At 43.3% G+C, this 24,833-nt stretch overlaps 2 protein-coding genes across 8 annotated transcripts in view; one reads left to right on the top strand and one right to left on the bottom strand.

Annotated features, from left to right (window-relative positions):
• The window catches only part of LOC117426920 (probable E3 ubiquitin-protein ligase HECTD4), a 64,953-nt gene extending 49,481 nt beyond the window's left edge, over positions 1 to 15,472 (top strand). For 4 of the 7 annotated variants that reach the window (XM_059033239.1, XM_059033240.1, XM_059033238.1 and 1 more), the window contains 27 exons: positions 220 to 454; positions 839 to 975; positions 1,209 to 1,335; positions 1,629 to 1,766; positions 1,890 to 2,026; positions 2,342 to 2,502; positions 2,702 to 2,883; positions 3,249 to 3,454; positions 3,555 to 3,685; positions 4,077 to 4,282; positions 4,579 to 4,758; positions 5,286 to 6,628; positions 6,946 to 7,153; positions 7,540 to 7,763; positions 7,892 to 8,037; positions 8,248 to 8,444; positions 8,779 to 8,902; positions 9,189 to 9,379; positions 9,843 to 9,989; positions 10,161 to 10,280; positions 10,442 to 10,597; positions 10,839 to 10,942; positions 11,316 to 11,537; positions 11,979 to 12,145; positions 12,329 to 12,524; positions 12,771 to 12,993; positions 13,348 to 15,472. In XM_059033239.1, coding sequence (XP_058889222.1) covers positions 220 to 454; positions 839 to 975; positions 1,209 to 1,335; positions 1,629 to 1,766; positions 1,890 to 2,026; positions 2,342 to 2,502; positions 2,702 to 2,883; positions 3,249 to 3,454; positions 3,555 to 3,685; positions 4,077 to 4,282; positions 4,579 to 4,758; positions 5,286 to 6,628; positions 6,946 to 7,153; positions 7,540 to 7,763; positions 7,892 to 8,037; positions 8,248 to 8,444; positions 8,779 to 8,902; positions 9,189 to 9,379; positions 9,843 to 9,989; positions 10,161 to 10,280; positions 10,442 to 10,597; positions 10,839 to 10,942; positions 11,316 to 11,537; positions 11,979 to 12,145; positions 12,329 to 12,524; positions 12,771 to 12,993; positions 13,348 to 13,484 — 5,745 coding nt within the window. In that variant the 3' untranslated portion in view covers positions 13,485 to 15,472. The remainder of the gene's footprint in view (positions 1 to 219; positions 455 to 838; positions 976 to 1,208; positions 1,336 to 1,628; positions 1,767 to 1,889; positions 2,027 to 2,341; positions 2,503 to 2,701; positions 2,884 to 3,248; positions 3,455 to 3,554; positions 3,686 to 4,076; positions 4,283 to 4,578; positions 4,759 to 5,285; positions 6,629 to 6,945; positions 7,154 to 7,539; positions 7,764 to 7,891; positions 8,038 to 8,247; positions 8,445 to 8,778; positions 8,903 to 9,188; positions 9,380 to 9,842; positions 9,990 to 10,160; positions 10,281 to 10,441; positions 10,598 to 10,838; positions 10,943 to 11,315; positions 11,538 to 11,978; positions 12,146 to 12,328; positions 12,525 to 12,770; positions 12,994 to 13,347) is intronic. The other 3 variants (XM_059033244.1, XM_059033243.1, XM_059033242.1) reach the window with 1 other exon arrangement.
• A 280-nt stretch (positions 15,473 to 15,752) lies between these two features.
• Positions 15,753 to 23,938, bottom strand: LOC117426921 (TRAF-type zinc finger domain-containing protein 1-like). The gene is made up of 12 exons (XM_034925496.2): positions 23,419 to 23,938; positions 22,730 to 22,792; positions 21,650 to 21,785; positions 20,939 to 20,992; positions 19,929 to 20,358; positions 19,110 to 19,385; positions 18,868 to 18,938; positions 18,216 to 18,452; positions 17,700 to 17,832; positions 16,868 to 17,165; positions 16,625 to 16,673; positions 15,753 to 16,127 (listed from the first exon to the last, which is right to left on the bottom strand). The coding sequence occupies exons 2-12, from the start codon at positions 22,762 to 22,764 to the stop codon at positions 16,083 to 16,085; spliced, it is 1,764 nt and encodes a 587-aa protein (XP_034781387.2). The 5' UTR covers positions 22,765 to 22,792; positions 23,419 to 23,938; the 3' UTR covers positions 15,753 to 16,082.
• Between the last annotated feature and the right edge of the window lie 895 nt (positions 23,939 to 24,833).

Below are 24,833 nucleotides of genomic sequence, written 5' to 3'. Positions count from 1 at the left end.
AACCACAAGTAATGTATAAAGACATACAGTTTCAGACACAACGTGCTGACTATTTTATAAAATTAGCTTTAAAAACAGTGACATTGCATTATAACTTATGGTTCTGTATAACTTTTATTTAATTATTTTTATCCATGGCAAAATAAATGTAAAGGAATAAGGATAGATGGTACAGAACATCCTAGTATTCTTGTTTATCTGTTTTGTTTTCTGCTTCAGAATACCAAAATCCGGGCCAACTTTGGGTGCCGGCCGTTTGCCTACGCAGAGGGGCAGGCCCACAGGAACGCTGCTGACCTGTGTATTGACCTGGCCGAGGAGATCAGTGCCAACTTCGAAGCTCTGCCCTTCGCCATGGCCTCTGACAGCGACGATGCTGGTGCCAGCGTGGCCTCTGATCCGGGATCCCATGGTCCGCCCTGCAGGATAGCAGCCGTGGCCACCGCAATACAGCGTGAGTCCTTTTGGGGTTACTTCTATTTGTGTTGTTTTCTTACTATTAAAAACTATTGTGAGATCATCTATCACGCACGTGGGTGCCAAGGTGAAGCAGTGAAAACAAGTGTTTTTTGGCCTGTCACTACAGAAATGGAAAACTCTCGTTTCATAACGTCTTTGCAACCTCACAATAAAACCTGGTCGGCATCCTTTTTTTGTTGTTACTATTTAATAAATCCATCTCTCACAATAGAAAGCTGAACAATATGTATCTCTGTTGTAAACCAGTGGCAGCTTAGAGGAACAAGAAGCAGGGTCTATATTTCATGTCGTAAATAGGTTTGAGTCAATTTCCTATACAAAAAAAAAAAACGGTATTCAATCATTTATTTCCTTACAGAGTATGACAGCGATTCATCCTGCTTTTACAAGGTTGAGCTGAGCTATGAGAACTTAATCACGTCAGGGCCCGAACCTCATCTCCCGCCCGTCGTCGATGACGAAAGTGATGATGACGAGGATGATGACATCCCGAGGGTGAGTGAGTGAGTGAGTGAGAAGGAGGAGCACAAGTATCACAGCTTTATAAGTGAGCTTGTTTTTACAGCACCAGTGCAACTTGCAGTGCTGCAGGGGTTTCCAAAAGATGAACCCACAGGATGGCTACTAAACAGTTACTGCTTATATTGTATTTCAATGCCTTTTTTTTATAAATGTTTCTTAATTGTATGCCAGGCTACTGATACAGGGTGTTTTGGTGTATCGTACAGGAGGATCACTACGCTCTGCTGGTGAAAGCGTGGGAGACCAAGGTCTTCCCTACAATCCGCAGGAGATTCCGAAACGAAGCGGAGAGGAAGTCTGGACTGGACCAGATCAAGGGAGCGCTGCAGCTGGGTACGACTTCCACAGGCTGCTTTTGATTCACTGCATGTGTTTATTTTTAAGACATTTACATGGGCGTTTTTATCCCAATCTCTCATTGTAAGACTCTGGTATCTAGGAAGTTGATCTAAACATTAAAATAGGACCCACACTGGCTTTTTACATACCTTGTTTTTTTAAAAAAAATATTGGCACACAAGTGACACAGTTGAGACTATGGCCCCTTGTATATGTGCGTTTTGAAATGTATAAATGAACAATTTCAAGTAATTGAACCTAATGCAGTGTATTTCAAATCTTCACAGGCATGGTTGATATTGCCCGGCAGACAGTGGAATTCCTGTATGAAGAAAACGGTGGTATTCCCAGAGACCTCTACCTTCCAACCATTGAGGATATTAAAGACGAGGCAAATAAATTCACAATCGATAAAGTTCGTAAAGGTAAAAACTTTACTTACTGAAACAGTTAGCCGACTAAGTTTTTTTTTTTGTTAATGTTTTATTCATACAGTGTAATATAAAAACACTACAAGGTTACATCTGAATGCTTCCTCCTGTCTGCAGGGCTGACTGTGGTAATCAGGTCTCCAGAAAGTAACAACACAAACAGCACTACAGGCGGGACTGCACTGCCTAAGTTTGCCATCAGAGGGATGCTGAAGACCTTCGCCCTGCATGGGGTAGTTCTGGATGTAGACTCGGTAAGTATAAAATGGAAGGTTCTTGTCAAAGCTTGTCAACTTAGTAACAGACGTATACAGTAATTGATATAGGTTTTGAATTTCTAAACGATCACTAAAGTAAACAAAAGGTTTTAGGTTTGACTTGGGGCTGTATTCATTTTTTGCTATGAAATGTATGATTTATGTACGGATGGTAATACAACAGAAGTATATTTTAAAGGAGTAACTAGTAGTTTGAACTGCTGCCTTCAGTTGAAAAATGAATAGCCAGAAAGGAAACTTCTAAAATAGTTTGCTAGCCTCATGAAATTTCCTCTCTGGTCCTGCTTTCAGATGAATGAGCTGGTCCAGGTGGAGACATACCTGCGCAGTGAGGGGGTCCTGGTCCGGTACTGGTATCCCATCGACATGCTGGAGAGACCACCGGCTGGGTCCAGACGCACTGCAGCTAATGGACTCGTCTCCATGGACAGCACCAACATCCAAATCCACAGGTAACACAAGCTGCTTCTGAAACACACATCACGCTGTACTGATTAACAGTGCACACAGAGGTGAACTCAAGCTAAACACTGGAGGAAAGGAACACAAGGCCTTATCTGCTGGACTTGCTCTGCTTCTTCAATTCTTCAGTGCTAAGTCTGATATACAGGGATAGCACTGTAATTGTCTCCGATCCTGTTTTTCCTGCAGGGAGCTGCTGCGTGGTGAAGCCGCCCTGGCTAGACTCTACTGCCGCATGGCTCTGCTCAATATCTTCGCTCCAAAATCCCCGCACACTTTCACTCGGCTCTTCCACATCCCTGCCATCCGTGACATCACACTGGAGCACCTGCAGCTCCTGTCCAATCAGCTGCTGGCTCCGCCTCTTCCAGGTGAACTACCATTTCAGGAGAAAATGTGTTTTCCTGGTTAGTGTAGAACGTATGTGGAAAGAGACAGAGGTAGTAGTTCAGATTGTATTTCAGATTCTGATTTATGATGATGTCATATGAAGCTGGGATCACATGAATAAGCTGGTCCTTTGCAGTAAGGGGGGTAGGTTAAAATAGAGCCCTGTATTGGAAGTGATTCTGGTGCTCACTATTGCCTGGTCATTGATACTGTAGGGAGAGCAAATCTCTGTCAAACCTTGTAGCTTTCAGACAGAGCATAGTGCTTAAATACATGACTAAAATGAATTTGCAGGGAACCCAGATGTTGTGCTGCAGCAATAATGCTGAATGTGCTTCCTCTGCAGATGGTACCATCAGCTCCAACTCCATCCTCCTAGCCCAGTCTCTCCAGCACTGCATCCAGGGCCAGAGCTGCTCCCCAACTGACCTCTTCTATCAGGGTAATGCACAGCCAATCAGAGAGTGGCTTACTGTGGCCATAACCCGGGCCCTGCACCAAGGAGAAGAGAGCTTGTTGGACCTAACCAAACAGATCTGCTCTTTCCTACTGGTAAGCCCTGTAACCAGCCTGCAGCTACATTTTATAATCTTCAGATGTTCACTGTAAAAGCCTTGGGGAGCACATCCACGTGTTTTGGTTTTTTTTGCAGCACGCTCCTGAGCAGTTTCCTTCTGAAGAGTTTCCCATCACGGAGTCGAAGGTCAACATGGATGTCAGCTTCCCCGGAGCTGCATTTGTGGTGATCTCATGCAAGGAGAGCCAGACGGGATTCCGCAAAGAGTGAGTGTGTCACAGTCCTTAGAATTCAGTCATTAATGTGGGCTTTATGTGGAATTCTGACAAGTACAATCAATTTACCAAATTCAAGATATTTAGCTCCTCATGGTCTTCATATCCACTACCTCAACGGTGACTGGAATATTTTACCCACAACAGTCCTCTTAAAGGGAGTAAGAGTTCACTCTAACCCCCATAACAATGTGAACAAGATGTTGTATATCTTGTGGAATATTTTAAACAAAATAAATAATATAAAATTAGCTACCGGAACATGTTTTCAAATAACTTTTATTCACTGGGAAGATGTACGTCTGCTTGATTCCCTACTCTGTGTGGTAGTAGTGTTCTTAGCTAAAGTAAACCCATTCATTGTCTTTTTATTTCTTCTTAGCTCTTCTCTGTACAAGGCACCTTGGGCTCGGGTGATGGTTTACGGCCTGGGGCATAAAGTGCGGAGGAACGGGCAGCTGAACCTCATGGAAACCGTCTGCTACCCGTTAGACGCCTCGCCCACAAATACAGGCCTCACCCCACCGCCCACAACCAATCAGTATCCCTGCATCATCATTCCCACTGACAAGGTGCACGTCAAACTAGGTGAGCGGCCACATTGCTGTTATATCGCTGGCACAAACTGACAACACTACTGTTTTGTGAAGAAGATAAGCCTTCACTTTATAAAGTAGATGAGGACAGCCTAGCCCATTCCCATGCGCTGAGTCTCGATGTACAATGAAAACCTCTCATTTTGATCACATAGAGCAGGTGATTGCAGTGAATGCAATTTTTGATTTACAATATGCGGCTGATTCAGTTAACCAGCTTTTCTCTGTGGTATCCCTGTTCTTGTCGTGTCTGTGTTTTAATTTGATCTGTTTTGTTGGGTTTTTCAGGGGTGTCTCCCCCTCCTGGTGCTGTGTTGCTGCTTCACTCCCTGCCTCTGGAGTTCCCTCTGGCCATGGCTTTTGCGGAGCAGCTGCTGTCCTGGAAACTGGGCGACAGGGACGAGTGCTCAGAGGACGAGCTCGACACCATCCCCGCCTCTGTGCTGCTGCAGGTCGTCGAGCTCCTCGGTGAGAACCCAGATCACAGACGCCACCACGGGAGCATTTCACTGACCAGCCAGGGTTATAATGAAACGCAGTGATCCCTCCCATGTTTATTACATTGATTAACAAAAAACAAATGGGGCTGTTTTACTTTGGTATGCTAAATAATCATTTGAAAAGGTTCTGATATACTCCATGATTTTTCAACAGCTTGTATTGTACCCCCTTGCAATCATTGTGGGTGAGTTTGTGTATTTAGAAGTAGTCAGGGATTTTGTCTTTAGCTCTAACCACTGAAGCCAATTTAAAAATGGATACAAGTGAACATGGCAGTTATGGCAAACAAAACCCTAAAGTAAAAGGTCTTTTAAATGCATTTCAGCAAATAGAACCATTTTTTGTCTGCCAAGTCATGTAGTAGTGTTAAATTCTTGACAGGTCTGAAATTACTGTACCTGTTTTAAAATTATTAGTGTGACAATGTTATACTTTAAAACAAGACCATTGCTGATGTTGGACTACCTTACTCTGTTTCTGTCTCTCTGGTTCAGGTGGGCTCTTGTGGACGACAGACCTGGCCGCCTGCGTCAAAGAGCTGATCTTCCACCTGCTGTCTGAGCTCTTCCGCAAGATCCACCACCTGGAGCAGCGCAAGAACCCCTCTGGTCTGTCCAGCTCCATCGCTCTGCTGCTCAACCCCTGCCTGGCCGTGGTGGTGGCACTGCAGACCGAGCTCCGCAAGCTGTACGATGAGGAGATCCAGGGCTGGGCGACTGCTAGGGGGGACACAGCCTCTGCAGGGGGGCTGGCTCTGGGCTCCGAGCAGGGCCGCTTCTCAACCTATTTCCATGCCCTGATGGAGGTCTGCCTGGCCGTGGCTGAGGTGACGCTGCCTCTCAACATGAGCAATGCTGCAGTGAGCGCCATCTCCTCCAGCAGCGGCCCTACCCTGAGCGACTCTTCCTCCTCTTCCTCCTCCTCCCCAGGCCAGACCCCCCAGAGCCCCAGCCTGCTCTCCAAGCGCAAGAAGGTCAAGATGAAACGGGAGAAGGCTGCAGCTGCTGTCGCTTCGGGAAAGGGGCCACCTTCCTCCTGTGCTTCCAGGCTGTCCGAGAGCGATACTGCCCTGCTCAATATGGGAGGAGGCAAGCCGGAAGACATGCTGTGGTTCCACCGGGCCCTGACCCTGCTTATGATCCTCCGACACCTGGCTAACAAGGACCCACAAGGCCTGGGGGTGACCAGTGACGCAGTGACCGACGCCAGCCAAGCTTTGGTAAGCCCCACTGCTCACAGCCGCTTACTCGTAATATCCGGCATCCCCACCCACCTGGAGGAAAACGTGGTGCGCAGCGCCATCCGCAGGGTTTGCAATGCCCATGGCGGGCTCTTCAAAGATGAGATCTACATCCCCCTTCAAGAGGAGGACCCCAAGAAACCCAAGTGCAGCGTGGTCACATTGGATTGTAAAGCAACAGAGCCAGAGAGACCGGCGAGCGTCACAGACAGTTTGGACAGTTCTAGCAGCGTCACTCCAGCTATGAGTGTGAGTGCTTCAGCCTCCACCAGTCAGACTTCCATCTGCAGCTCCTCTCAGGGTGTCTCCCGCACTGCCAGTGAGCTCTCTGTAGATCAGGAGATCCTGGCAGCCACCATGGTTGTGGTTACCTCACAGCAGCAGGGAGTGCTGGACCCCCACACTGTCTCCAGCCAGGAGAGTCTGGACCTGTCTCTGTGCAGCACCGGGAGTTTGGGAAGCCTTGGCAGTCTGGGGGAGCCCCTGGACAGCGCAGACACTGCCTCAGTCTCGGACGGGGGCTCCATGTACACAGTCACCTCTCTCGACAACAACATGCCGATGGCCCGGCCCATCAAGGGATACGCTGTCATAGAGGTACGTGAAAAACAAAGGGGTTTCCATACATTGTGTTTTTAAATTGATTAATCTTTTAATTGTATCAAGCTTGTCCTAGAATTTAAAAGGCAACCAAGAAAAACAAATCAAATGCATATTTAATTTATACAGTGGTCTATGTTTACATTACATTTAATAAAACACCTTACCAAATAAAAATGATATATATAGATATCCCATACAAGCACTAAAAAACAGCAAGGCTTTAGCAATGCAACAGTAGCAATAGGCATATAGAGTATACAGGCGTAACCTTTGGAGATGTGCAGCATTAAGACAGTGGATTCCTGTCGCAGGTGCGCGCCCGAGCAAAGGTGGAGAAGATCCGCGCCAGCTTGTTCAACAGCAGTGATCTGATTGGTCTGTCCAGCCTAGATGGGGAGGAGGAGCTGATGGAGATGACGACGGAGGAGATCCTGACTGTCTCCAGCGTGAACCAGAGCCTGTTTGACACCCAGGGCAGCTCTGTACTTGAAGACTACTTCACAGACAAGTCCATCAAAGGTCTCTGCTCTCTTCAGCTGTAGCACTTTTGTAAGGCAAAAAATCCAGTCTTTTAGCACCTAGAGGCTGATTTGTTCAATATGAGCCTTCCAGGATAAGCCACAGCTAGATTTCAGAGCATTTTACACTGATGCATGAGATTGCATCAACCGCCTGTTTTTTTATGGGTATTGTAGGATAACCACTGGTAGACAGTTGATGCAATCCAGGGCAATTTCCCCAGTGCTGTAAAATGCTCTGACAAAAATAGAGATGCGGTTTATCCTGGCCGGGTATAGGTAGACCAAATCAAATTAACCCCTGTCGCATTACAGAAATATTACCCTTGGGAGAACCATTTTATATTAGTTTAAACATGTTCCAAACTTTAATTTTTATTTTTTTAGGAGACAAGTTGGTTCCCAGTGCACGGGACATCCTGACTGAGATTTTTAAAAGCTGCGTACACTCTGAGCAGATGCTGAGCTTGACCCCTGCGAAGCCCGTCAAGGTGTCGGATATTTACCTCAGCAAAGAGCAGATCAACTCTCAGACCCCAGGGAATCTGCTGCATGTATTCTTCACAAAAGTCCGCCCACCGAAGAAAGTTCTCGAGGACCAGCTCGCACAGGTACAGACGCGTCATGGAATTAGTCCCATAGGACTTGAATTGTCTCCCACCTTGATACAGCCATATAGCCTAGGCCTTCTTAACCAGATCGAAATCCTACTGAACTAACATAGCTGTTCTCTGTGTAGATCCTGAGGAAATATGGGGTCCCCAAACCAAACAAAAGCAGATACAGCAAAGCCGGCAAAGAGCAGCACCAGGGGAAAGTGGTCAGCACAAAGAGACCCCTCACCAAGCCTCCCACTAAAGAGAAGTCTGTGCTCAACAGCGTCAGGTAAGGCTTTGCCAGTGTGTTAGTCAACCTCTGCGGTGATTTATTCATTTGGAAATAATTGGGAAATACCCAAGTATCAGACACATTTTACACTGTGCTGAAACATACCAAGTTAGTGTTATAGTAGTTACCAAGATGATATGCAGAGTTCCCCATGTGCTTTTTGTACTTGATTGATTGATTGATTGATTGATTGGACACCCCCCACAGGACTGCTCTAAGTGAGAAGAAGCCGATAGTTAAGCCCAAGTCTCCAGAGAAGACCAAACCTGAGGAGAAGGATCCTGAGAAAGCTCGGACAAAGAAACAGGAAGGTACCCTCTCCTTTACCACCTCTGTTACTGTGCTGTCGGAGGGGAAAAGGTTTCAACCTGTGGATTCATGTGGTTACATGCAACATCTCCTCTGTAAGTCTACCTGTATGCCTAACTTGAGATCCCTTTCAAAACATCCCCAATACGAAGACTTTTTTTTCCTTCCCTATTGTAAACAAAATGATGCACTGCTTCTTAGCCAACCCCCGCCCCCTCCGCCTCCTCCTCCTCCCTAATTTGCAATTCAAGCTTATCTCGTTCATGTTCTTTGAGTTTTTATATTAATCTCAATGATCCTGTTAAAGTACAGTTGAAATAAAAAAATTCTCTGGCTAAATTGTTACTAAACCTGGTTGCATTGCTCCTAAACGTAATGTTGCATGTCAGCCGGTAGATGCTGTATTAACCTCGTCTCTCCCTGGTTCAGTTCCAGAGGAGAAGTACCTGACTCTGGAGGGTTTCCACCGCTTCACAGTGGACCGAGCCAAGCAGGACATCCGCAGTGTGTGGCGAGCCATCTTGGGCTGTGGCTACGACCTGCACTTTGAAAGGTATGGTGTGCATCCGACTGTCCACTGTGGCCAAATTGCCCATGTAATACATTTACTGTGGAGGGGTCATTTGCATGCGATTTGCCCATAGGTGAAAATGTAGACCTGTGTGTCTATGCTTACCCCCACCTAACTCACAATTCACAAACTTCAATCTTCAGTTGCTCTTTATCCTGTAAACCAGAGCGGTGGACCCAAAAAAACATATCTCAGTGGACATCTTCAAATAAATATATAATAAGGGATCTCTTGAGTGTGTGTGTGTGTTTTGTGTTTGCTCTCATAGGTGTGCCTGTGTACACACTCGGCATGCCCAGAAAGCCTGCCGGAAGTGGAGCCTGGAGATGGACGTGGCGCTGGTGCAGTATGTGAACCGGCTGTGCCGTCACCTGGCCATCACCCCGACCCGCCTGCACCCTCACGAGGTGTACCTGGACCCGGCTGACACCGCCGATCCCAGGGTCTCCTGCCTGCTGAGTACGACCTCTTCACTAGAAACACGCGGGGAAAGCACTTTTCTTATTGAGAGTACCACACTCTGGGGATACACTGTGTGTCGCACCTAAAAATGTCCATGGGCGTACCATGGATGTAGTCTTAGAGCTATGGCAGGCCTGTATATATTACTACCATACTTGTAGTCATCTTATAGTCATGCTGCCACTTCTGTATTTCAATGTAAACCAGTTTTTTTGTCAGAAGTTTCCCTGCCATCATGCTTTATGCGCCCTGTCTTGTGATTGGATGGGGGGGGGGGAGAGAAACGTGAGAGCCGTTGGTTGGCCAGCTATTTCTTTTGCAGTATTGACAGTTTTTACTGTTGAATTGGTAGGGAGTTTGGGGGGGGGGGGGGGGGCTGATTTGAAACCAGCTGATGGAAATGGCCCCCCAGCTCCTTTGCCCAGTCTGACTGTTCTCTCCTCCTCCACTCTGCTCCCAGACATCCCTGTTGAGAGCCTTCGGCTGCGATTTGCTCTGCTACAGTCCCTCAACAACATGCTGGAGACCTTCTTCCTACCCCTGGTGGAGCTGCGTCAGACAGACACCTACCTGCACAGCATTGCTGCCCTCCTCCGGGAGGCCAAGGGTGAGCGAGATCACAGCCTGGGCTTCTCTAGCTCTATTTTTGGGGGTTCAACTTTTAAAATGTGCATTTTAAGGGAGACATAAAAATCAAAAGTTCACAACAACTTTTATAGTACACCTAAAAGTATGTAGAAGTGGTAAATTGTTTTTGCAACGTGTTCCCCTTTTTTAGGTTTGGTCTGTTATGACACTAAAGTGGCAGTGATGAATCGAGTGCTGAATGCTACAGTGCAGAGAACAGCAGACCATGCTGCCCCTGAGATCACCCTGGACCCCCTGGAGATTGTAGGAGGTGAGCTGCAAACCCCCCTGACCTATCCTGTGTCAGCCTCAGTCAGGCATATCACCTGCACTGCACATGTTCCTGCATTCAAAATGCTTTTCAAATTATTTTTAATTCAGTACATAAAGATTGTGCTGATGGTCCATACATGTTTTTTTTTGTTTTCCTAGGGGAGATCCGTTCTGCTGAAAACACTTACTTCTGTCAGGCAGCCCGTCAGCTTGCCTGTGTCCCTTCATCCCAGCTCTGTGTCAAACTGGCCAGTGGAGGGGACCCCACGTATGCCTTCAACATCCGCTTCACTGGAGAGGAGGTCCATGGCACCAGTAAGGAGACCATTAATTCCAGCTTTGGGAATACTGCATACATGCCTAAGTAAAGTTAGCCAATGTAAGATCGTTTTGTGTCTCAAATAGTTGCATTTCCATGTAAATGTTTGTTTGGTTCCAGATTCAAATCTGGGGAAATGTAGCATTTTTATGGCAACTGGCACTTGTAATGTTCTTGTAGGGGGTATGTACTGTATGTATGTTCCTGACAGACTTTGTGTTGTATGTTTTTTTTCAGGTGGCTCATTTAGGCACTTTCTGTGGCAGGTCTGCAAAGAATTACAGAGCTCCGCACTCTCTCTGCTCATGCCCTGCCCCAGCTCCGCTGCCAATAGGAACAAGGTACCCTGCTCTACCAGAAGACCTTTTTGTAAATTGTTTTGAGATCACAGTTAAGACAGTTAGGTATTTAACACCTGAGTAAATCATGTTTTATCAGCTCAATCTGTTTCTTGTACACCAGCCCTCACGTCAAACCATAACTGCACCTGATTACACTTTTTACAGGGTGTACATGTGAAAATAGAGCCAGATCGTACACAATTTATGAATAACAAATCAAGAGAAATCTCTACACCTGATCATATCCTCTTACCCACTCACTGTTTCTCATGTGTGTTTGTGCTTGTATGTACATTTGTGTGTCCTCACAAATACATTGTCATGCTCTCCAATTGAAATGTGTTTGCTTTGCTGCGTGTGCGTGTGTGTTCAGGGGAAGTACATCCTGACTCCCGGCCCGATCACCTATGCAGAGGAGCAGCTGCTTCACTTCTTGGGACAGCTCCTGGGGATCGGGATTCGCGCTGACCTCCCGCTGCCACTGGACCTGCTCTCCTCCTTCTGGAAGGTGCTGGTGGGGGAGTCCCTGGACCCAGAGGCAGACCTCCACGAGGCCGACGTGCTCACCCACAACTACATCAAGAGAGTGGAGAATGTAAGAGCAGCCTCTGCACTAACTAGGCTTCTGCAAACTGGTCATGTTACAAAACTATCCAGAAAGGTCACGGGAGCGTATGAAACAGTGGGAATTATGCAGTGAAGGGAAATCAAAAGCTGAGTAAATGTGTCCCTTTGTTTTTTTTTATACTGTGTCATTTCTGATAACTTATTTTATTAGTTTACATGGAGAATGTTTTAATGCACACAACAGTATTCATTGTAAACTGCCATTTGCAACGGGTTACTGCTACAAAGTCAGAACGATAGTCATTAGATTTATAAGGTTTCTTTTAGTATTTATAAAACTGCTACAAACTATATCAATAAAAACAAATCCAATGTTTTTAGTAACAGTTTTTGAGGAGCATTCAACTTGACTGTAAAAATTTGTATGGTGTCTTGAAGATTTTTAAATCAGTGGTTGTTTTCTTTTCAGGTGAATGACGAGACAGAGCTGGAAGCTCTCTGTACAGAAATCACCTCTCAACATCACTCGAGTGAGAGCCCAGAGTCCCCGAACAAGCCTTGCTGCAAGTTCACCTACATCACCATGACCGGGGACGAGGTGGAGCTGTGTCCTGGAGGCAGGAACATCATTGTCGGGTGAGTGGAGCCAAACAACACCGCACTAACAGGCAGGGACAAGAAATGCACAGTATATTCAGTAAAACATGTTTCCTGCACATTTTAAAAACAATCCCAGTCCTTAAAGGGTTCAGGAAGTTTTCTGTTCTGTCACACATGGGAGGGATTCCAACTTGTACTTCTTCTTTACTTCCCTGCTAGCTGGGAAAACAAGGACATGTATGCATCTGCGATCAGAAGCCTGCGGTTGCGCGAGCTGCAGAACTCGGAGTGCATGACAGCGGTACGAGCCGGGCTGGGCTCCATCATCCCCCTGCAGCTGCTCACCACCCTCACTGCCCTGGAGGTGGAGCTGAGGACCTGCGGCCTGCCGTACATCAACCTTGAGTTTCTCAAGGTACTGCAATGTCGTGGGAATGCTAACAACCACACTGTTTTATTATCTGTTCAATACATCCACCTTCTCTTCTTACTTCCCTGATGGCCAGCATTACCAGTGCATTGTTGCATTCTGAGACACAGAACTGCATGGTGTCAGACGTTTGTTATTTTTTTTTTTAACCCATGTCATGTACTCGCATGCAGACTGTCCCAGCCCTGACTACATCATATGCTCAATAATGTGTATTTCTCATTTTCTCAGGCTCACACAATGTACCAGGTAGGTCTGATGGAGACAGATCCGCACATTGAGTTCTTCTGGACGGCTTTAGAAATGTTCACTCAGGAGGAGCTCTGTAAGTTCATCAAGTTCGCCTGTAACCAGGAGCGTATTCCCTTCACCTGTCCGTGCAAGGATGGGGGTCCTGACACTGCACACGTACCCCCCTACCCTATGAAGATCGCCCCTCCCGATGGGACTTCAGGTGAGTGCCTGCATGGGGCCTAAAGAATCGGCTCAGCACATGCATGATTTTTTTAAACTATTATTACTAGTAGTGAATAAATAAAAACTGGTTAACATGCTATTGCTAAAAAAGGTAAACCTGGAAAACATTAAGTGCTTATGCATATTGATATGATTTTAGAAATTAAAAGCAGCAGCTGTTCAATTTGTCAAAAATGTACTTTTAAATAAAATATATGTTGGTTTTAGTTTTAGCGTTGGTATGCCTATTTTAATAGCTAGGCTTAATAAACCTGTTTAATGGCTGTAACTGGAACACATGGAAACATTTTTAAAAAGGATAATGTGACAACGGTATTTGTGTTTTCCCTAGGTTCTCCTGATTCTCGGTATATCCGAGTTGAAACCTGCATGTTCATGATCAAACTTCCTCAGTATTCCTCTTTGGAGATCATGCTGGAAAAGCTTCGGTATGCAATCCATTACCGAGAGGACCCTTTGAGCGGCTGAGTGAGCCAGCCAGCCAGCCGGCCCAACAACCTTTCACATAACCAGGAGAACAAGAGGATTCTCCTACATGAAGTGCTTCCTAGAAGTAAACAGACCTGAACGTGAAGAAAAGGAGACTGGTAGCACTTTGATTTCTTCAAGATCCTACAAAGCTAGACACGGGCTGGCATTTGCTACAGCCAGTGTGCTCTGCAACTGCTGGGCTGTGTCATTACCTGTGGAAGTGGTTTTGTGAAAAGGCAGTATAAAAATAAGGGACCCCGTGCATTGCACTTTGTTTTACCAGGGTAAGAAAATGTTAGGGGTTGTTTTATTTTTTGTTGTTAATTAGATGTCTTAACTTAAACATCAGACTGCATCAATATGAAAATAATATGTTATAGCTAACAGTATGTCAAATGGGAGAAACCTCTTTTACTGCATATCGCTGCTTTTTAAGGCAACTGGAGAGGCGGTTCTGCCTATGGTTTTGAGTAGGGAAAAAAAGCTTTTTGAATGGTACGTTACTCAGACAAACAAGGTATCTACATTATCAAAACAATCTGAGCACTGCAGAACTGCTCCTAGTTTACACCCCAGATCCTGAAAGGTTGCTTGTGTAAATAGTTAACCTACTTTTAAATTTATAAGCACAGGAAGTGATGTATTAGATACTTAAGGGTATTGGTCACCTTTGTATTTTATGATTTATTCTTCTAACAGCCGTAACCAATGCTTAGACCACAATGCCAAAAGTGTACATAAAGCAAAGGAAGAATTAGCCGGCTGATCTGCTCAAGGAACCCAGAAACTACTCTGCTTCTCCTCAGCTGGCATTGGGCAAAATGGGATGGCCTTTGTTATCAATTAGAAGAGAAATACATGTGTCACTTGTGGACATTTACTGAAGAAAATGACTTCAGGCTTCTTGTAACCCACAGAAGCCAAACGTGGACTTTACCGCTGGTTAAGACACTCAGTATGTCCGAGACCAACAAGTCCCCAGAACGAGGGGAGGGAAAGTATGGAAAAAAGGGTGCATATGTTTTATTTAACAGTATAAAAAAGGGTGAGAGGGTACATAACTATTGTAAAATAACAGTTTTGCTTGACCCCTCCAAGTGCATTGTAAAAGACGTTTATTCTGAGGTGATCCAGTAATTTGGTCTAAACTGCAGGGAGAGAATCTTGTGCATATTTTATTTGCAGACTGCTGTTGCTGTGTGCTGCTTAGAGGGTGAAAAGGGTAAAAGGAATATGAAGCCCTGCTGTGCTGTTTTAATTTTATTCTTTTTTTTGAGTGACTGACATTTCAGTGTGGCAGCTTTATGGTTCTAACATGATTGGCACACACAATACTATAACCTCCCTATCACCAGTTGATAGCTAAAATAAAATCTAAAACTGAAATCTCCCTATTGCTACACCTTAACAAGTTATCTAAAACAAAAAAAATACTTTGAAAATGTATATACAATAAGTCAGTTTAAATTCTGGAATGTAAATTGTCTGATGGTGTCACCACTGGGTTTTTGAATATAGGTCAACGTTCTCACCTTTCTTTATCAAAAAAAGTTCTCCTTTTAAGTACTGTAACTATGCACTGTACAGTAAATTCTAATCCCTCTAAAGACCTGGTCTGTGTGTTACTATTTAATTGACATGGGATAAACAGTGTTACCAATGGCATTGTGTGTGCCAATCTTTTAGTTTTTAAAACAGGTAGATAATGATGATAGCTGTGACAAAGTTAACTGCTGCTAACAGAATGCTCTCTCTCCCAGGGGGCAATATAAGGAATAAAAGGACATATCCACACCAAGATGTTAAATGTGTGCTGTACATTTACTTGATATTTATTACAATTATTTATGATTGCATTTAATCTAACCTTTACTCTGCTGTTTACCCTGTATACATCTATACCTAACACAGTGATGTTTGAATGGATTCTACAGATAAAAACTCAGATTTCTGTGTCACAAATAATAAATTCTCTTAATGTAAAACCTGGGATCATTTCTGTTATTTGCTTAACAGGAGGTTATCTTACTGTATAGTTACACCATGTTGTGTTGAAAGGGTAAAGTCCAGCTGACAACTTGAACTTGGCTTACATAATTAAAAAAAGTACACTCTCCCATACAGTCACATGACATGACTTTGGCACAAACTAAAGTCTTGATTATCTCACATTATGCATTAAAAGAAAAAGTGTGAATCAAACTGAACAGATGCAAGCTGAAATGGTCCCCTCTTCTTGACATACCAGTACAAAGATTGACCCAGTAAGTGAGGATATGTTTAATGTGATTACGGACAGGAGAACCTATTACAAAAATCAGTTAGTATACAATGTACAAAAGAACAGACATCAACATTAAACATTTGATTAAACAGTGATGTCTGAATCCTCTCCACAATAGTGTTGATGTTAAAGGTACTGAATATTAATTATTACTCTACACAATGGAAATGTTCAATTCAGCTACATCCATTAAGAGTGCAAGAACAAAGTACATTTACACACAAATATTTACAGTTTAGATTGTGTTGCATAGTCCGCAAATAGTCAAGCAGCCTGAGTCTTGAGTACTAGAGTCTTACTGGAAAGTGATGTCATTCCTCCTCCTTTTCCACATCTCTCACTTTGGGGATGTGTGGCTGGTTTAAAAAAAAAAAAAAAAAGAAAATACGTATGTTGGTAATAAGCCTATTTCAAAAGTTATAAACAGGTGTTTGAACCATTAAAAGTAGTTATTTGGAAGATATAGCCATCAAAAATGTGTGCAAAGGAAATGTTACACATGCAATATGGCTCTCACATGGCTGAATATTTTTTATGCCAATAGCATCCTTGACATCTGCAATATAAAAGCAGCTTCACTCAGTTTGTCACAAAAGGAATTACTCTATGGCAATTCTGAAGATTTCCACCCCCATACAAATTCCCTGAAGAAACTGGAGGTGTTTGTCATAGAACAATGGCTATGTAAATCTCCAGGACACCTTGATGACTTGTCAGATTGAAGCAAAGGCTTTAATGAGAAAATGTAAATTGAGGGTGTTCTTTTCTACCAACCCATCTGCTTAAAAGATCCAGAGTTGCTGAGTAAAACTCTGCAATTTTAGTTCCACCATTCATGTATTCGAAATGTTACCTTAGTTGTGACCGAGCCTCTGAAGTTCCTTCTCTCTTCTGTTCTTGCACTATACAAAAAAAAAAAAAACATATCATCCATAACTAAACACTGAATCCTAAATAAGAAACTGCCGATTGGATAAGTAGACAAATCTTTCCAATGTCCTGGAAAAAGACGTTGTGGTCCAAACATTTCTCTATTGAACATGCACTACTACATTACTTGACAATTGTAAATAACCCATCTGCTTGCAAGGTTTACCCTGGAGCCTGTCTGCCGGAGCTGGCTTGTGGAAAGTTGGACTCATAGCCCTCTGGGAAGCGAGTCCTGATGCCACTGGCTGGAGCCACTCCCACTGTGGGCTCCCTTCCTCCTGGACCCCGCCTCTCCCGATAGCTGGAGTTTATCACCTTAACCGAATTGAGCGGACTCGTCCCGGATTCAGGTTTCCAGGGGTCCCTGGAATCTGGGGCCCCATTTAACGGCTTCACGCCTGCAGGAATGTCTCGGTTTCTTGGCTTTTCAGTCAAATATTCCAGGCCGGCAGATCCCAGATCTCCTGTGAACACAAGCACCATTGAGACATGAATACATTTAAATTCTATACGATTCATTACTAGCGCATCCCTCTCCTCCACGTTGGCTTGCATCCAGACATGTCCCCCCATGCTTTTGTTTCTGTCCTTTTCCACTTACAACTTAACATAAGCAGTTCTGCCCTGCTTAACTGGGACAGGTGACTCACAGTTAAATATTTCCAGAAAGGGCATACTGTCCACTGAGACATATCCTTTTTGCAGATATGTACGCATCAAATGTAAAGTTTACGTGGAGATAGCAGGGGACCACTAATGTTCAAGCGCAACTCCTAGCAGCTGAGGTCTTCAGTCTGTGGGGTCTATTCAATTGATCTAAACAGCAGCGGCTCTCAATACTGCCACCGAGATCTTTGCATAGCAAGGTAATGAAAGTGTAGCAGTCTCTGTAGTGCATTTCTCTGTAAAAAGTGTCCTATTTCAGGAATTAAACCGACCCCCATGATTCCTAAAGCAGTCTCATGTTAAAAAGTCATTGTGGTCCCTGTGCGTCTCACCACGGTGTCTGACTTGTCTCCTCTGAATCTCTGGAGAGCTCTTCCTCCAGTTCTCCACTTTGGGAGGAAGTGGCTCCCGGGCAGATGGCCTTTCCGTAGGGCAAGCAGTTCCAGGTCGATGGTCACACTTATCCTAAATTTAAAAAGCAGTTTAAATATAACATGGAGCAAAAATAAGACTTGCAATTATTCATCTCGCTTTAAATACCTGCAACATCCGGATTTTACCCAATGGGACATGGAAAGTGCTGCCATTTTGTTCTTTACACCCTACATGTAAAATTTTACAAACAACATTTTGACAGGAAGGTGGTAATGTGACAGTCGTCATTTAGATACAGGGGCCATTAGATACATTAAATGAATATGCTGTCAAACTCTATTCGCTTAGATACCTGTACAATTTTTGCATATTCAATGATTCACAACTTTGAAAAGCAAAGCGACAGTCCTTTTTAGAAATAAAAATACTAGTGTTTTATTTTTTTTTTGGAATGTTTTCTATGGAGGATTTACCTGGTGGTGAAAGAGAAGGTCATCTTCAAGGAGAACCCCACAGAATTCACAAGGAATGACCACAGTGCCCTCTGCTGGCCCTGGAGGAGGGCCATAGGACAAGGAGGCGAATTTACTTGCAAGGTGCTGGGGACTGTAGAAGGGACTCAGGCTGTCTGTGAAGAGACTGTCCTCCTGAAGGGGGGAGGGAGGCCTCTTGCTGAAGGAGGCAAAGGCACTCGTGGGGTTACAGCCCGTCTGGGGGGGGTGGAAAGAATACAAAATATACGTTTCTATGTGCTCTGTCTACTTCTAGTGTCGAGTGGCTCCACCCAGATTCTTCAACAAACAGGTCTGGGACCCAAAGAACCACAGTCAAGCCATGAGATTTAGGTAATGAGAACACATCAATGTATTAGCATAATTAATTTATTTTCAATTTCTTTAATAAAAATGTGCAACCAGGGCTGGGGTCAGCTCCAATACCTTTTTATAATCAATTCCCATTCCCTTTTAATCAATTCTAATTCCTTCAAAGGACTTGGAATTGAAAAAGAAGGCACTCACCCCAAACCTGTGCGCAACCCTGCACGTGAACCTCATCCTCCGACTCCTGCTCCAAACAATAACCCTTACAAAACACTGTGTGCTCTGCGATATAAAAAACCCAGACCTGATGCAGAATGAGGTCCTCTTCAGGGAACAGCTTCTCACAGAATTCACAAGGCAGCATTGTATCATCAGCTGAGACAGCACAAGACAAGAAAACGAAATGAACAAAACCCACTGCATCTGCACAGGTTTCCCAGTACATTAATGTAGCCAACAATTTGTTTTATGTGTTCTGAATCAAAAAAATTTAAAAAAATTAAAAAATGAATAATTTTATGTAAGGAATAACAAGACAACACTCACTGCTTCTCTCAATGGGGTTATTTCTGGACACTGTGGATGTTGGGACTGGGGGCTGCATCAGCCGAGTTAGATGGTCAGGGAAGAGGAGCGGAGTGGCTATCTGGGTTAGTCTGTCCCCCCATTGGTCAGCCCAGGTGCCCTGGCCCCTGGTGTAATCGCAGTTCTCATCCTGCAAACTCAGAGCCAGCAGGTAGTCCAGGTTCGGGTCCTCATCTCCACCACCCTCCACACCAGTCTGTCCCCTGCAGTTCCTCTGAAAGCTCTCCTCTTCAGCCACTGTAACAACAGTATGCAGGACATGTCCCATCAGATCAAGTAGTGTGGGCAGGCGCTCAATGACATTGTCAGTTATTGCTATATTAAAAATCGGTGATCGTAACCCGATTTAACTAAGCATATCAATAAGATACATACACCCGTAAGCCAAGTATAACAAAATATGAGTGTCATCAGTACCACAGGGATGGAAATAATTGCATAGCAGTTTAATCCATTCTTGATTTTACTATGGGTTTAACCTATACACTGAGGCTACAAGCACATATTAAAACCTGGAATGGGTGAAACCTCTATGCAATAGGAGGCTTATTTCCATCCCTGGCACCATTAAAAACACAGCATATCATGACAAATGCCTATGTAATGTTTTATGAAAACCAGAGGGGCGGTTCCCAGTAGCTTCAATAGCTCAGTTAATTACCACAATAACGTGTGTATGTCTACACTGTGTCCATGTCACAGGTGTTGGAACGGGATCACTTTGTAGTTAAAGTCAAGAATGACCTGCAACTTATATATGTGGATTTGCCATGTGCTAACCCTGATTCTGGTCCCTGTTCCTGGTGGGTGGGTTTCTCTTCTCCAACCCCCTCAGCGCTGCCGCGACTGCCCGGGTGCTGTTGTGAACTCCGCTCTCCAGGGTTCGGGGGATCCTGAGCCCAGGGGGGCGGCTGCTGTTGCGCACCGCCTCGCCCTGCAGCAGGTTCCTGATGGCGTGGGCCTCGAACCAGACGCCCGGCAGTGGCTCCTCGGAGCCCATGTGGCCCCGGTTGTTGTTCCTCTCTTCAGCCGGCTGGGTGCCGCACACCACTGGGTGAGTGCTCAGCTCCTTCAACATCACGTTTTGCAGGCACTGTGGGCAGGGCTCCGTGCGCGCCCCGCAATACTCCTCGTGGTCACCCCACTTGTTGAAGGCCAGCTCCAGATCACAGAACTGACACTTCTTCAGACGCAGACCACATTCTGATAGCTGAAGAAAGATGAGAGAAAACTTGCTTTACTGAACATAGACACTCATAACCAACACTGCTCCTACCTGGTTCCTTGTTTAAAATAGGGACCTGCATGTTAAATTCAACGCATAAATGCTCTGTTAGTACAGGGACCTTGTTCATCAGCACCCTTTCCTCTGATAACCTAGTTTTACAGAGAGACCATCCTGGTACATTACTTGGGACTCAATAATAATAATAATAATAATAATAATAATAATAATAATAATATTTATTTATTAGCAGGCACTTATCCAGGACGACTTACAATTGTTACAACGTTACAACGTATCACATTATAAAATATCACATTACAAGTTATCACATTATAAAATTTCACATTACAGAATATCATAATACAGGTAAGAGCATTTATGAATGTACAATAAATCAAATTCAAGCAAGAGCAAAATAAAAAATACAGTAAATTATAAGTAAGAGCGAGTTTGACTAAGAGCAGCTAAAACATAGCAAATACTTGCTTACATGAGTAAAGCCCCGTAAGAAAAAAACCATGACGGACAGGCATGAGATAAGACTAAAATAACAAACCCATACCTCGTGCTTCTCCACATGTCTCTTTTCCATCTTCACCCCACACTTACAGGCCACCTGAAATGGAAACAAACTATCAGCTTGGCCCAACAAGCCATCTGACTAGGCCAGGTGTTGGCAGCTCTGGTCCTGAACTGCAGGACTTGGTTGGTACAAATACCTGGACTGGAAGTAGTTGTCTATCCATGAACTACCCCAATGTATTTATAGGACTAGTGACAATGGGGAAAGTTGCATCCCACATCACAAAAGTAATAAACTGTGTATTTTTTATTTATCTGTGCTATTGTACATCAAGATCAAATAATAATGGCTCAGTGATTAGAAATAAAATGCCTGATTTACTTTAAATTATAAATAGAATACTCATTTTTATGCAGTCTCTCACGGGACATGTTATTTGTGCTGCCATCAATGGGCATGCTGGTAAATGTGTGTTCACAAATGGGACACAGTACTGCAGCAAATGGTCATATATTCAAACATGTACTGCTGGATCCTTGCATGTGCAAAACATGAAGCCGGGGGAGTTCTCAGTTTGATGCTTTCTTTAAATTCTATCATGTGAAACCTTTCTTCAATAAAACCTTTGTAGCGGTTTATGGATGCAAACTGCAGTGGACCTTGAAAACAAGATCTAGGGCCGGTTTTGGCCGGTAAAACCCTTCATTTTAATAAACGATGCAATCTGATTGGTGCTTGGGGTTCTCTCACCTGTGCATGCTCTGATTCCACGTGCTCCTCCATTTCAGATCTGGGAAACGGCTCCTTGCAGTACTGGCAGAGACTGATGTTCCTCCTGCAGTGAATCTCGTGGATAGTGAAATTCACTGAAGGGATGTCACGCTTGCTACAAGGTTAAAACAAAAAATGATTTGAAATATTTGTATAGTTTTTACATAATATAACTGCTACAGCATTGATATACAGTACAGTATTATTCCTAATGCTGTATTGTGCGGTAAGTTGCAGAACTGACCAACTATCAAATGACCACCATTAAAGCATATTTAAAAGGACCCTACTGTTTTAAAAAATCATTGCAGAGAATGTGACTATTTCAAAAGTACACAAAAATTGTAAAGGTCACCAATTTGGTTTTCGGAATCATGTTCTACCTCTTGATGTGTATTGTCGGCCTTGTTGCTAGAAGTAATACTCAATAGAATTATGTATATAAATCAGGGATGGCAACAATACCCACATTGCATAGCCGCTTGATCCACTCCTGGTTTTAATGAGTTTAATAAGACATACCTCAGCTTGTTACCTATACACTGTGGCTAATCAAACTCCTAAAACCTGGAATGGGTGAAACTGCTACCTCTTCACAGTAGACTGATTTTGAAAACCTTACCCTCAGATCAACAATTTAAAAACCACACCTTACAAGTATAGACTACAGAACTACCCCAGCTGACATCACCAAGTAAAGAACAAAACATTTGTCCCATTTAACACCCTAAAGCTTGAGACATCCACAACATGGAGATAATGTCAATAGTAACCATTTGTACAAGCTGCATTCATATTGCTGGTGTAATCTGTAAGTAAGCAACGTATCAGGAAGATTAATTTCAAGCTCAAAGATGACTACCGGTAATCAAGACCAAAGTAAAGCCAGAAATGGTTTTGGGAGTGGCACTGCAATATGAACTACAAGAGAAAATTATACAGAACAAAATTCAAAACAGAAACCAAACAGAAGGGAAAGTGTGGAGAGACAACCCCTTATCAGGTACAGCAGATTGCTGTATGTTGTGAAAATGCAAGCATCTTATCCAAGTTATTTACCAGTTGGCACAGAGTTGGGTGCTTTCCTCAGACATGTTCTCTGTTTCGTTTGTTTCCAACACACTGCAAACAAAAAAATGCTTATTAACATAACACGTTAGCATTAACACAGTACAATAGTCCAGGGAGAAGCTGGGTGTATGTGAAGCTATTATACAGTACTAGCAGCTGCACTGTGGTTTAAAAGCCCAATGCAGGAAAGTATATGCTAGGAATTGTAGGTATAAAACAGGATGGGAGTGGGGTTGGATTACAGTAGAATATGCAATGAGATACTTCAACATTCAGGATACAGTAGTACTGTATGTAATTACATCTGACAGAATGCGATACTCAGACTAAGGGGAGGTGTGTGTAGGTTACATAAATATAGAAGAATATTTAGAAAAGGTTTTAGAAAAGGTTAAACAAACAAAGCCATATACCAGTGCCGTTTTTTGCACCCAGTGTAAATCTAGTGGATTGCCAATTAAATATGCTAACAAGTACAAAGTGTACGGCATTGGGGTTATGTGCAAACCCTGAAACAAAACAAATACAGTTACAGGCTGACTTTTTATAAAATGTGCATTGGACTACATGAAAGGACTTGTAACTAAAATATAAATAAATACACGACTTGTTTATGTATACGTAAATACAAATAATTATAATACGGCAATCGGATTCGAACAAGAATAAGGAATTACCTGAATCCGGCAGCAGGGTAAATCGAAACTCAAGAATAAAACAAAACTGGAAAATGACACGGCCAGTGACGAAGCAAAACAATCAGGAATTTAAAAAATAAAATCACTCGCCTTCGTCAAACAAAAACAAAAACAAAAGACACATATAAATTCTACTGGAATCGTCTAACTCGCTGCCTTGTAACTTGTGTATCGCAGATGTTTTCGTAAACTTTAATTTCGCGATTTTGAAACGAAACTGCTACATATGACTAAGCTCTTTAGTTTAAAGACAGGGTATAAAAAACAAAACGGAAACAATTCCTCACTAAGCCTTCCAATGTACAAAATCTCCTGCCTTAACCGAATATACTCCAGTCAGGCAGTAAATTCAGTATCTCAAGAACGAAAACAGCCTAATCGTAATTATTACTGACGACCTCTCGTATAAACCAATACATATTCCCATTCTAAACTGGCACCGTCCACTTTGATGTGTATCAACCCAATTTCATTTAGTTACAGAAACAGCAGCTACGCTACGCAGCAGTTCATTCGTTCTCCTGCCTACAGGCTGCTGATTGGATATGCTAGAATTTTCTGCATACCTATTGGATAAGATTCCAATCTTTCCAAATCTACTGCCCTATCCACGCTGCTTACGTAATGACGTCTTTTCTCCTGTAACCAGTTTATTGGCGGTGGCACTGCTTGTCCTGTCAACTTCCCGATAGGGAACGCCCTGTTTGAGTTTCAGGTTGCAGTTGGATAAAATGCGTACCTGCTGTCCATATACAGTATATCATACTAAATGAGTATTTTGGTAAATTAAGTATAGTAGCCCAACCATCTCCAGGTTAGACACATACCAGCTATACTGGTTGAACATTGTGAATATAAATAATGTATTAACTTTAGGATTCAGTTTAATAAATAGGATTCAAGTGCAATATAACTACAATTCGAACTGAAAAAAAAAAGTTTAACACGTTTGCTGACACTTGGAAGAATAGTACATAGACGTAAACTGAAGCGTGAAGTAAAACAGACATTTCAGCATCAAATTGAAAATTTTTTGTAGGACACCGCACTGACAAAAAATAAATGGCACTTTGTTGAAGTTCACTTGTATAGCACCCAATCAACAAACGCATAATCCTGCATTAATACCTTGAAAGCGGTCGGTCTAATGTGCCTTTTCAGTGTTTACACAAATATATGCTTTGGCAAAAAAAAAAAAAAGACAAATATCGTACATACTTTGTATGGGTATTAATGCATGTATCCAATTTAATAGATACGTTTTATGTTTCTTTCCACTACACTTTTTTTAAAAAAAAAAAAACAGCATTAAAACAAGTATGTTTGTGTGTAACTTATTTTCACGGACAAACTGCATTGTAGCTATGGAAGTACAGTACCTAAACGTATCTAAA

The sequence above is a fragment of the Acipenser ruthenus genome, chromosome 11, assembly GCF_902713425.1.
Source record: "Acipenser ruthenus chromosome 11, fAciRut3.2 maternal haplotype, whole genome shotgun sequence".
Taxonomy (NCBI): domain Eukaryota; kingdom Metazoa; phylum Chordata; class Actinopteri; order Acipenseriformes; family Acipenseridae; genus Acipenser; species Acipenser ruthenus.
Note: the sequence above shows the minus strand (reverse complement) of the source record. Positions and strands in the feature narration are given on the sequence as shown.